Here is a 12,000-nt window from a genome sequence, read left to right as displayed (position 1 = left end):
ACTCCAGGTCCCGTGTTCGAGCGTTCATTGGAGAGGTGGGATGCAGTAAGGCGGTTCACCTGTTCAGATTGGATGTAGTTGGGGCGAAGGTACGGTGAACCATTCCTAATTATCAAAACAAATTATATATATATATATATATATATATATATATATATATTTCGAAATATATAGGGATAATTTCTCTTGAGGATTTTTTTTAACATTTGAAATGAAAATTACGTTTTTTTTCTTCATATTATTTAGTTTGGTGCAAGAGGTAAATGAAACATGCATGTCAACTCCAAAAGAATTGGTTTGTATCATTATATGACATTGAGTAGAAGCAGAGTCAAGAGTAAACCGATTAACGCCGTCATTTCGTATGTAATAAAAGCAAAAACACACAAGAGAATGGGAACGTGAAACATGAATGTCAACATCGAAGATACGAACAAAGAGGAGGAATAGTCCCTTTTTGTGCAGTCTCTAGAGCTTTCGATTCTTGTCTGGACCACACCCACATCTACTCTCTCTCTCTCTCTATACGTATATGTATATATGTATGTGTATATATATATATATCGAATTGATCACATACATTACTGTCCTACACACACATTCCCATCCTCTCCCTATATATAAGTCTCTGGTCGTTCACCAGCTTACGCGGCCCAACACACGATGGTGAGTTTCATCCCTCACATCCTCCTTCTCTCCTTTGCTCTCATGTTATCTTTTCGTTGAGGTACCAATCTCTATATATATATATATACACACACACACTCAAATTAAGATATAATAAAAAAATATATAATTCACATAGTTATACTCAAACCTCTATAAAACTACGTCAATTCCACGGGAGAGATCGTAGGATGCCATGCAAGATAGGGTAGGAGAAGTATAAACTATGTGGGTCGAAACAGACCGAACTGACGTGGCTTTTCGTTTTCTTACGGACACAAAATCAAGTTAGCAGCGAGACATTAAATGTGCAATTTTGCAGGAGATTGAGTCGAGCAGTATAAACTCATGGGATGGATACCGAGATTGGAGAAGCAGGCCGGCCCTCCCCGGCCGCCACGGCGGCATGCTTGCCGCCTCTTTTGTTTTGGGTAAGTCGTGAATAACCATTTTATACAACTCTTACGTGTACGTGTATGTGTGTGTATATATATTCACATACATACACGGTATACATATATATATATATGTAGTTGTGGAAGTGTTGGAGAACTTGGCGTTTCTAGCGAGCGCGAGCAATCTGGTGCTGTATCTGACGAAGGAGATGGAGTTTTCGCCGTCGGGAGCGGCGAACTCGGTCACCGTTTTCATGGGAACGGCTTTCTTCCTCGCTCTCCTCGGCGGCTTCCTCGCCGACGCCTTCTTCACCACCTTCCATATTTACCTCTTCAGTGCCACTATCGAGTTCCTGGTAAGTGTGCCTAGTATTAGTAGAGTTGGGTACGAGTGGATAACCGGTAAAACTGGGAAAATCGGAGTATTTGGATTTGCATTCGAAATGCTCGGTTATCTCATTTTAATATTTTTGTATTAGGGATTCGAGCGTTATGAGTATCTCGAGTACTAGTATCCAGAATAATGTTAGAATATTTATGGATATTTGGATCCAGGTTTATTTAATAAAAAAATAAAAGTGTGATTATAAACAGGGATAATTACAGTCAAAATAGGAGATAAAATGGTGAGAAATAAATAATAATAAGTTTCGTTTTTTAATATAATGTTAGAAATGAGAAATCTTTTAATTCAAAAGAATTATATTTTATAAAAATGTTGTAAAATGTAGGGTATAATTATTTATACAGGGTTTGGTGGTCCTAACGGGTCAGGCCTGCGCGCACTCGGCTAGGCCATGGGCGAGAGGAGTGCTATTCGGGGGCCTATACCTCGTGGCCCTAGGGGTCGGAGGTATAAAAGGCTCGTTACCGCCACATGGAGCGGAGCAGTTCGACGAGAGCACGCCGAGGGGGCGGAAACAGAGATCGTACTTCTTCAACTACTTCGTCTTCAGCCTCTCGTGCGGTGCGCTGGTCGCCGTCACGTTCGTGGTCTGGCTCGAAGACAACGTCGGCTGGCAGTGGGGGTTCGGCGTCTCCACTCTCTCCATTCTCCTCTCTGTTCCTGTTTTCCTGTCTGGTTCCACTTTCTATCGCCTCAAAGTCCCTTCTGGAAGCCCCATCACCACTCTCTTCAAGGTCACACCCTTCACCCTTGCCCTTTCTTTCAATGTATGTATGTATGTTCTAAGAATGGAAAATGCAAAGAATTATTCAGCAATTCTTGTAACATAACATCCTTGACATCGGTGCAGGTCTTAACCGCAGCGCTGTACGCCAAATATTGCGGATCCAAGAACTCAAGGAACGCCGTCATGGCCATGGAGACAGGTTCTTCATCTCGTGAAACCGACGATTCGGAAGAAACCAAACCAATCTCCGACCTCGGATTCGTCGAAGAAGCCCTGACAGATCAGAGATCACTTCCACGAGCATTGCAATGCACAACGCAGCAAGTCCAAGATGTCAGAATAGTCCTCAAGATCTTACCGATCTTCATGTCCACCATCATGCTCAACTGCTGTCTGGCTCAGCTCTCCACGTTCTCAGTCCAGCAAGCTTCCACCATGAACACCAAGCTCGGAAAACTCACCGTCCCTCCTGCCGCTCTGCCCGTCTTTCCCGTCGTTTTCACCATGATTCTCGCCCCAGTTTACAACCACCTTCTCATCCCTCTCGCCAGAAAAGCCACGAGAACCGAGATGGGCATCACCCATTTGCAGCGCATAGGAACGGGCCTCGTCCTGTCCGTTGTGGCCATGTCGGTCGCAGCCCTAGTCGAGACCAAACGCAAACGTATCGCTGTTTCTTGCGGTCCGAGCAACAGTCCCCTCCCCATCACGTTTCTATGGTTAGCTTTCCAGTACGTTTTCCTCGGATCCGCAGACCTCTTCACCTTAGCCGGAATGATGGAGTTCTTCTTCACGGAGGCACCATCCAGGATGCGATCTCTGGCCACATCTCTCTCATGGACGTCGTTGGCTATGGGCTATTACTTGAGCTCCCTGCTCGTTTCGGCTGTGAATTTCATCACTGGCTCATTCGGACACAGTCCATGGTTGTCTGGTGATCACCTGAATCAGTACCACCTCGAGAGATTCTACTGGCTTATGTGCGTTCTTACCGGTCTTAACTTCGTGAACTACCTCTTCTGGGCCTGTCGGTACACGTATCGGGCGAGCCAGAACTGATCGCTTGATCGGTGGTTAGAGTCTGGTTATGTTGTTTCAGAGTAAAATTCGTTATCGGTTTAGGTCTCTCCTGGGGATGTATATCTTGGGGAAGAAGTCACTGCCATTCTAGGGTTTTCTTGTTGGGGAAGACCCAATTCTCACCCTCCTCGAGAGTGTAGTGTTTTAAGTGTGTATTAAAAATGGTACCTTTCACCGTATCAACTTTTGTCCGTATGGATAAAATAAAATTGAATATTACAAACAATAATGAATACCATCTTTAATTCAACCGAGCTAAAATACATATATATATATATATATATACACACACATACCATCAACGTTTGACTAATTTATTAGAGCAATTAATGTATATATCATGCATAATATGCAATCTAAGAGAAAACATCTAATTAGTTCATCTTTTAGGTCAAACTATTTAATACATTATAAATTTCATTTGGATAAAAATTATATGTTTTCAATGTGTTGTGTTGTTATAGATGGTTCAACATCTTCGTCTCTTAACTAAGGGTCAGGATTCGAACTCTATTGTAGGAATGAAATAATTTTTGAGGTCATCTCTTTATCATATTATTTAGTATATTTTGTGTAGTATAAAAATAATAATTAATACTTATATTGTTAGCAAAATGTAAGATGAAAAGATAAAGTGTGAAGTATAAAAATATCTATTTATAGTGGAATATAATTCATAACCAATTAAAAATAAAATAAAGTGTTGTTCCAAACTCCAACGCTATTTCGGATTACCCTCAACAAAAAAAAACCCTAATAATTAATCTATTGAAATAAAAATGCAATCAGTAGACTTAAAAGATAATTACTTAAGTTTTTAATAAAATTAATTAGCACATTAATACGTTTTATTTGGAAACCTTATCCCATTTACCAAAAAAAGACAATGGGGGACAAAGCGTGAACTGCATAATTCGGGCAATGATGTGACGTTTTCCCACGTCAGCCTAAGCCCCTAATCGCAACCGACTCAACCACTCCTGCCAATTTTAGATCATTTCATTTTTGACCCTTTAGTTTTATCACAATTTTAGATTGACCCCAATATTTTTGTTTCTCATGTAAAAGTTTCTATTTTCGGCAACGTGATTTTTGGATCGACGTTAAATTATTCGAGCGTATCACTGATTACATCGGTTTGATTTTTATTGGGTTCAGTAATTTAGTTTAGATATTGATTGGGATCGCTGATTTATTTTGGTTAGATTTTTTTTAGTGTTTTTAGATATATTTTTCATTTTCCTTTGTTGTTAGTATTGGATTTACGTAACATATTTTTTCAATTTTTTTTTTAATTTAAATCCTGCTTTTTAGATTTCAATAATCAGTATAAACTAATTTAAAAACATGCTACTAGTGATGCAGAGAATATTTTTTTTAATGATAATGAAAAAAATAATTGATTACACTTAAAAATAATATTGATTTAGAAATATGATTATTGGTTAAATATATATTTTTTAATCCTATAGTGTCGTTTTATATATCAACGTGATAAATAAATGGATTATACTTATATATTACTAAATCCTTCCCCTTTCCGCAAATCTTTCCAGCGATGATTCGATTAAATTGAGTTGTGTTAATCCACCGGATTTAGGGATTCGCAATCGGGTGTAGTTTGTAAATAAGATAATATATTGGGGCGAAACTGATATATTCCAAATCTTTGGAGATATCTATTTCTATTTGATCGTTCTGTTCACCGCATCTGTTCCTCGTTCCAGCGATTCGCTTTTCTGTGTTTATTTTCTCTCTCCTTTTCTTCCTTTTTCCTCTCTCTTTTTTTTCTTGGGTTCGATTCTTCCGAATTTTTTCCGTCAAGAAATTCCCAAAGAGTCAAAGCTTACATACCCGGGTGGTGATCTTCGAAATTGGGTAAACCCTAGATTTCTTTTTCTACTCTCTTTTCATCGTCTTGCCAAAGTTCTAATTTTTGTTTCATTCGTATGCGGATCTGGTTTCTGTTGAGCTTAGCCTGAATCCTCGGAATCTATGCTAATTTTCTCGAGTTTGTTGAGCCATGTTTACTAGGAATCTCGTTTCCATGACGATATACGTACGTGCTCGTGAATTTGTGAGCATGTTTCTGTACAAGCACGGAGAGTTGCCATAATCCCTTTTCAGAAAAAAAGTTTTTCGTTATTGCTCTTTGTTTTAGGAGGAAATTCCCATATTTCTAATCTCTCCTTTCGTATTCTTGTGCTTTGTGCTTATGGTTGAACTGAATTCAATCTTTTCAAGTGTCTGAAGACGATGGGTAATCTCTTCTGTTGCGTCCAAGTCGACCAGTCGACAGTAGCAATCAAGGAAAGGTTCGGTAGATTCGAAGACGTTCTTGAACCTGGCTGCCATTTTCTTCCATGGTGCTTTGGTAGTCAAGTTGCTGGTTACCTCTCTCTGAGGCTCCAGCAACTCGATGTCCGCTGCGAAACCAAGACAAAGGTTTGATCTTTGCTCTCTTTTTGCAAGATGATTTCTTACCCCATTATCAGAATCCTCTGTTATTGTGAAATTCTGATGATATTTTAGCAATCCTTTTCCTGCCTTTGTCCTGCCGAAATGCGTATGATCTTGTTCTTTGTCTCAATCTTTTCTCATATCAGAATCAGTAAGTTCAGTCCATCTTTGCTGGCTTCTTCATGAACCCATGCTCAGATTAATGTTATTAGCTTCTTGGTTGTTGTAGAGATGAGGACTGATGTTTTAGTATGATTTCTTTTTCTCAGGACAATGTGTTTGTTAATGTTGTTGCTTCAATTCAATACCGTGCCCTGGCTGATAAGGCAAACGATGCTTTCTACAAACTCAGCAACACAAGGAGCCAAATTCAGGCCTATGTTTTCGACGGTATTGTATAGGTCGTAAATATATATATATATATATATATACACGTTGTATGAAAGTGGATTAAGATAAGCTGATTCTTCTGAATTTTCAGTCATCAGAGCAAGTGTCCCTAAGCTGAATCTAGATGATGTTTTTGAGCAGAAGAATGAAATTGCAAGATCTGTTGAAGAAGAACTCGAGAAGGTAAGCTAAGCTCGTGCTCCATGGCTGCCGTTTTTACGTGCACTAGATGATGTTACATGCACTATGTATTTGGTTTTTGCTCCATGGCTGCCACCGTTTATGTTTTAGCTGGTTTTTTCTGTAACTTTCAGGCTATGTCTGCTTACGGTTTCGAGATCGTTCAAACACTCATTGTCGATATCGAGCCGGATGAACATGTCAAACGGGCCATGAATGAAATAAATGCTGGTACCACCCATCTCTATGCACCGTTTTTTGAATTCCAAATATATTATACCAAGCAAATCCCCGAATTTTTACGTGAAAAAGTTACTCATATAATACCGTTTTCACGATCTCATATACACCCGTGACCATGTGGATCCATTTACTGTGGACTGTGAGCTTAGAAATGTGAACTTTTGCTTCCTCTAGCTGCAAGATTGAGGGTGGCAGCAAATGAGAAGGCAGAGGCCGAGAAAATCCTGCAGATAAAACGAGCAGAAGGGGAAGCAGAATCGAAATACCTCTCGGGTTTAGGTATCGCAAGGCAGAGGCAGGCGATTGTGGATGGTTTAAGGGACAGCGTGCTGGGTTTCGCTGTGAACGTTCCTGGGACAACAGCCAAGGATGTGATGGACATGGTGCTTGTGACTCAGTACTTTGACACCATGAAAGAGATCGGGGCAAGCTCCAAATCATCGGCTGTGTTCTTGCCTCACGGGCCAGGTGCAGTTCGGGACGTGGCCGCTCAGATCAGGGAAGGGCTTCTTCAAGCATCTTCTCTGAACCAGTGACCCGAGAGATGCTTCTGCAATGGTCTCTGATTCTATGGTTCCTGTGTGGTTATATCTCATCAATGCAAGTGCTGGTAATAACGGCCATTAACGTATTTAGACTTTTGTGGTGTGTAAAGGTGCAAGTAACTAAGTCAAGTTCCGAACCAATGCCACTTCTGCTGTATTATATGAAACAGAGCAGTGTCAACTCGCTCTGTTCTTGATTTTATTTGATATTTGTTTCATTCAAAGTTTGAAACTTTTATTTCATCCGTGTCTTTAGGCTGGATTTCCGATCGAGGGTTCGTCTGAAATCTCGAAAATATGAAACGTATTTTGTGTAACATACGCACACAAAGAGTAACACATACGCATACATGTGTACATGCATACACGAAATGACACATGTTTGTACTCTATATCCTTTCCTCCCATTTCATCATGTTCAGATTTAGGGTTCAATCATGCAACGTCACCAATTAACAGCAGCCATCGATATTATCTTATTTGGACAAACAAACAAACAAACAAAAAACAATATTAGGATTCTCATGGATCCATTCCTATAGATCTTAAGGGGTTTCTTTCAAGTTTTCCCCTAAACTATATATATATATATATAATATTATATATCGAATCTCAATTCAAATGTAAGATTATATTTAATTTTATTAATGTTTGTATTAGCTTGCTGCTGCAGGTTCAACGGGCTTTGCTTGTTCAGCCTCTTGGATGAGCTTCAAGATCTCATCTTTCTTGACGACCAGAGCTTGGATCTTGTCTTCGACCTTCTTCAGTTTCAGTTTCAGCTTCTCGGGATCTTTCTTATTGTCTTCATTAGGGTTCTTCTCTTTCTTGTTCTTCTTATCCTTCTTCTTCTTCTTCTTCTCTTCGTCATCGTCTCCTCCGTTTTCGCCGTTATCTTGATCTCCTTCTTTGCCCTTATCCTTCTTATCTTTATCTTTCTTCTTATCCTTCTTCTCCTCGTTCTCGTGCTTCTTCTCCTCTTTCTCGGCTTTTCGCTCCTCTTCTTTGTCACCATGTTGCTTCACTTGTTCTTCCTTTTCTCCCATTTTCCGATCTCCCCTCTCCTTTCTCCTTCCTCTTTATTTGGTATTCTTGTATGTTCTCTTTTTGATTCTTTTGGGTTTTTTTTCCCCTTGTGGGATTTGGATTATATACACGTTCTTTGAGGAAGGAGGTGGAGCTATTTTCAGAGATGAATCGATAATAGCCGTAGAGAAGATCATGTGTATATGGCCACAGAGAGTTTCATGCAACTTCGTAAACAACGACGTGTTTCTATTTTTAGTTGTTGTTTCTTTTATATGTGTATATATATATATATGAAACTCTTGTATATATTTATCGATATTTATATACAAAATGGTTCCTAGTTTTCGTATAAATAAAAATATACCGATCCCAAGTATAGTCTTTGTCATCTAATATTAGATGATTCAACTAGTAAAGAATAGGACAAAACTTCTTTCCAAACCCAAGTTTAAATCTATGTTTGGAGAGAAACATTCATATGAATTTTTACGTTTTTGTTAGAGATATAGTTGAATCTAAGGATGTCAAACGAGCCGGCTCGGACCAGCTCGGACCAGCTCGTTTCGAGCCAGCTCATTTTCAACCCAGCTCGTTAAGCCCATTTTTATTTGGGCCAGAAAATTTCTGACTCATCCCAACTCGCTTAGCTCGCAATCATAGCTAAAAAAATCATATCAAATTATATAAAATCATATCCAAATGATATATCAACATAAAAAGAACATATCAATACATTCAAATCATACTTATATTCACAATCACAATCCAAATCAAAATATCATACCAACAATATCAACACTTTCAAGTTCCAACATAATTTTTTTTTTACTCCAGCTCCCGAGCGAGCTCGCGAGCCAGCCGAACTAGCTCGTTTGGGCTCGGCTCGTGGCGAGCTGGCTCACTCAGCTCATTTTTATTTGGGTTCAGATATTTTTGGCTCGACTCGGTAAAAAAGGAGTCAACCTCGAGCCGGCTCGCGAGCTCGACTCGTTTTGACATCCCTAGTTGAATCAAAAGATCAATTGATTTTCGGATTATAAAAAAAATATAGTCTTTACCTACTTTTCTTCTGCTAAAATATATGGATTATCGATTATCACTAAAAAAATGTCAATTTTCAATGGATTAATACGTTGAAAACGAACAAAATTCCGTTGAAAATTTTATAACGGACAATCCATTATAAATCCGTTGAAATATTTACAACAGGAAAATCGGTTAAAAATATCCATTCGTCTATTTTTCACTACAAGAAAAACACGAATTTGCGACAGAAAAATCTATCGCAAATACAAAGCGAATCTGTCGCAATTAAAAATTTGCGACAGATTGCGACAGAATTGTTTCTGTCCGTATATCATTGTCGCAAAAATTTGTGAGTCGCCAATTTATGTCAATTTTGCGACAGATTATTCCGTCGCAAAATATTTTTTTAATTTAAAAAATATAAAAACTATATTATACATACGCATATATATATATATATCTACATATACATACATTACACACATATATATATACATACATATACACACATATTCATGCACATACACATACATATACATTTACATACACATACACACATTCATACCCATATATATACACATATAAATTTACATATACATATATATACACTTACAGTTACACATATACATTACACACATACATAAACACATATTCATACATATTCACACACATATATACATACATAAACACAAACACATACATATTCACATACACACATACACACATTCAAATACATAAACACACATACATATTCACATTCACATTCATATACATACACAACACACATACACAACACACATACACACACATACATAAACACATAAACACACACACATTCACTTACACACATACACATATTCACATACACGCATACACACATTCACATTCACATATATACACAACACACATACACATACACACATATATACATATATATATATATATTCATATATTTACATATATATACATACAAATTCACATATATACATACATACCTTAGCAAATTTTGAAGAAAAATGATTGTGGGCAAAAATCTTGACAGATTTTGATTTTTGGTTGAAATTTCGAAGTCTGGAGGAGAAAGACGAAGTCGTGACTTTTATTAAGTGTTGCGACGGACAAATCCGTCGCAAAGGCACAAAATTCGAAATAAAAACCGCAAAATTTGAAATTTTCAGTGAAAATGACGGTTGGGAGAAACATCTGTCGCAAATCTATCGCAAGAATTTGCGACAGATATCTCTCTAGCACATCTGTCGCAAAATTAAATAAAATTAATAAATGCGACAGACTTTCCGTCGTATATAAGGTTTGTTTTTACGACGGACACGATTCTGTCGCAATCTGTCACACATTTGCAAAGGATTTTGTGATTTCAAATTTTTTTTTTCGTATTCCGTCGCAAATCTGTCGTAATTTGTGTGCGACCGAATTTTCCGTCGCAAAATCTGTCGCAAAATGTTTGCGACAGAATATTCTGTCGCAAAATCTGACGCAATTTAAAGATTTTCTTGTAGTATTTTGTAATATAAGTTGCCTTTAAATAATCACAACTCTGTTCTTAAGTAGGAACACTTACTTATATGCACGTACCCTTTGTAGTTAATATAGTAATAACGATATTTTAATTAATTGACTCATCGCTATATTTTGATATACATGACACATCACATTATAATGTCTTCTGCAAAATGGAAATATTGTTCTATACAAAGAACAATGCGACATTTTAATATGTTTTTTTTTTTGAACTTATGCTTCTGTTTCCACGAGATCTTGCAGTTTTTTATTACCTTCACATTCTGTGTGTATATTTTTTTCATTTCATAATAGAAAAATTCACGAAATTAAAATAAGAATTTGTTATGATATCAAAGTGTTTTCTGGTAATTATTTTTAATATTATCTGTGGTTAAATACATTATCTACGAATCGAATAAAGTGTTGAAGATAAATATTCCCATCCATAAGGACGTTAGTAGGCGTGACAATATATAATACATATTATTTTATATATATATATATATAATGTTATTATATATTACATGTAAAGTAGATGGCTTTTTACGAGAATGGTATAATGAAAAATGGCACATCGCATGCATGCATGCATGCCCATTTCCCATATGAAAAATTCGCCTTAAAGAGCCACGTAAGGGACACGAAACTAGTTTACTCTTTATGATAATCTCTAGACAATATTTGCTGTGATAGATTTTAATTTCCGTTTAGTTAATTCTAGTTTCATATTTTATTGGTTATAGAAAACATATTCATTTGTTTTTAATATCGAATTTTGATTTGATTCTAATTCTATTGCATTTTGTTTAAAAAAATATTGTTTTAAAAACTTTTTTTTATAATTATTTTATATCCAGATATTAGTTACCCTTTCTTAAATATTATAATTTTAAAATTAGGAGAGTGGTTAGTGGATTGAAATGGGGCAAAGTTGGTGAATTGAGAAACAAAAAATTTGTTGGAAAGTGAGATTTGAAGACAAGAAAATATAATTACAAGGGGTTTCGTTAAAATTGCCCTTTTTCTTTATAAATCTATTTTGCCATTTTTTGTTTCTTTCGTTAGTGTTTTATTTTCCCCTTTGTCCTTTTTTATTTTTAATGGTTTAAAATTCAAGCCTTATCACTCTTATATATACATATATATATATATATATATATATATATATATAACAACATCTACAATAATTATATTTCTCGTGAATTTTAAGTTAGATTCGAAAGGGCCAACTTTATAAGCTCTCTCTCTCTAGAAATCAGACTCATCAGGGTAGCGAGGAGTTTCTGGAATGCAAACGAGTCGGTTACTCTCTCACTCGCCGAGCTTCGGCAG

At 36.9% G+C, this 12,000-nt stretch overlaps 4 protein-coding genes across 7 annotated transcripts in view; 3 read left to right on the top strand and 1 right to left on the bottom strand.

Annotated features, from left to right (window-relative positions):
* The first annotated feature begins 590 nt into the window (after nucleotides 1–590).
* On the top strand, nucleotides 591–3,393 carry LOC104818239 (protein NRT1/ PTR FAMILY 4.7). Of its 3 annotated transcripts, none has more exons than XM_010547732.1 (5): nucleotides 591–666; nucleotides 989–1,097; nucleotides 1,200–1,417; nucleotides 1,812–2,201; nucleotides 2,318–3,393. In XM_010547732.1, exons 1-5 carry the CDS (start codon nucleotides 664–666, stop codon nucleotides 3,251–3,253), a joined length of 1,656 nt encoding a protein of 551 aa, XP_010546034.1. In that variant the 5' UTR covers nucleotides 591–663; the 3' UTR covers nucleotides 3,254–3,393. The 3 variants fall into 3 exon arrangements, with proteins under 3 accessions (XP_010546034.1, XP_010546035.1, XP_010546033.1); XM_010547733.2 differs by lacking the exon at nucleotides 591–666 and adding an exon at nucleotides 669–727; XM_010547731.2 differs by lacking the exon at nucleotides 591–666 and adding an exon at nucleotides 779–874.
* A 1,599-nt stretch (nucleotides 3,394–4,992) lies between these two features.
* LOC104818238 (hypersensitive-induced response protein 1) lies at nucleotides 4,993–7,333 on the top strand. 2 transcript variants are annotated; one of them, XM_010547730.2, is made up of 6 exons: nucleotides 4,993–5,152; nucleotides 5,528–5,719; nucleotides 6,004–6,124; nucleotides 6,216–6,307; nucleotides 6,439–6,535; nucleotides 6,722–7,333. In XM_010547730.2, the coding sequence occupies exons 2-6, from the start codon at nucleotides 5,531–5,533 to the stop codon at nucleotides 7,081–7,083; spliced, it is 861 nt and encodes a 286-aa protein (XP_010546032.1). In that variant the 5' UTR covers nucleotides 4,993–5,152; nucleotides 5,528–5,530; the 3' UTR covers nucleotides 7,084–7,333. The 2 variants fall into 2 exon arrangements, with proteins under 2 accessions (XP_010546032.1, XP_010546031.1); XM_010547729.2 differs by having other exon boundaries at nucleotides 4,994–5,152; nucleotides 5,519–5,719.
* A 204-nt stretch (nucleotides 7,334–7,537) lies between these two features.
* Nucleotides 7,538–8,346, bottom strand: LOC104818237 (nucleolar protein 58). The gene has a single exon (XM_010547728.2). The coding sequence runs from the start codon at nucleotides 8,136–8,138 to the stop codon at nucleotides 7,749–7,751; it is 390 nt and encodes a 129-aa protein (XP_010546030.1). The 5' UTR covers nucleotides 8,139–8,346; the 3' UTR covers nucleotides 7,538–7,748.
* Nucleotides 8,347–11,865: 3,519 nt separating this feature from the next.
* Nucleotides 11,866–12,000, top strand: part of LOC104818236 — a 1,311-nt gene continuing 1,176 nt past the window's right edge. The window contains exon 1 of the mRNA XM_010547727.1: nucleotides 11,866–11,999. Coding sequence (XP_010546029.1) covers nucleotides 11,957–11,999 — 43 coding nt within the window. The 5' untranslated portion in view covers nucleotides 11,866–11,956. The remainder of the gene's footprint in view (nucleotide 12,000) is intronic.

This window comes from Tarenaya hassleriana, unplaced genomic scaffold, assembly GCF_000463585.1.
Source record: "Tarenaya hassleriana unplaced genomic scaffold, ASM46358v1 Cleome29, whole genome shotgun sequence".
Taxonomy (NCBI): Eukaryota; Viridiplantae; Streptophyta; class Magnoliopsida; order Brassicales; family Cleomaceae; genus Tarenaya; species Tarenaya hassleriana.
Note: the sequence above shows the minus strand (reverse complement) of the source record. Positions and strands in the feature narration are given on the sequence as shown.

Bases quoted from the DNA above. Each gene is read 5' to 3' on its own strand.
- LOC104818239 (XM_010547731.2), top strand. The intron at 1,098-1,199 runs GTAAGTCGTGAA...ATATATATGTAG, and splicing joins TGCCGCCTCTTTTGTTTTGG to TTGTGGAAGTGTTGGAGAAC. The intron at 2,202-2,317 runs GTCACACCCTTC...ACATCGGTGCAG, and splicing joins CCATCACCACTCTCTTCAAG to GTCTTAACCGCAGCGCTGTA.
- LOC104818238 (XM_010547730.2), top strand. From the start codon at position 5,531: ATGGGTAATCTCTTCTGTTGCGTCCAAGTCGACCAGTCGACAGTAGCA. The intron at 6,125-6,215 runs GTATTGTATAGG...CTGAATTTTCAG, and splicing joins TCAGGCCTATGTTTTCGACG to TCATCAGAGCAAGTGTCCCT. The intron at 6,308-6,438 runs GTAAGCTAAGCT...TGTAACTTTCAG, and splicing joins TTGAAGAAGAACTCGAGAAG to GCTATGTCTGCTTACGGTTT.
- LOC104818237 (XM_010547728.2), bottom strand. From the start codon at position 8,138: ATGGGAGAAAAGGAAGAACAAGTGAAGCAACATGGTGACAAAGAAGAG.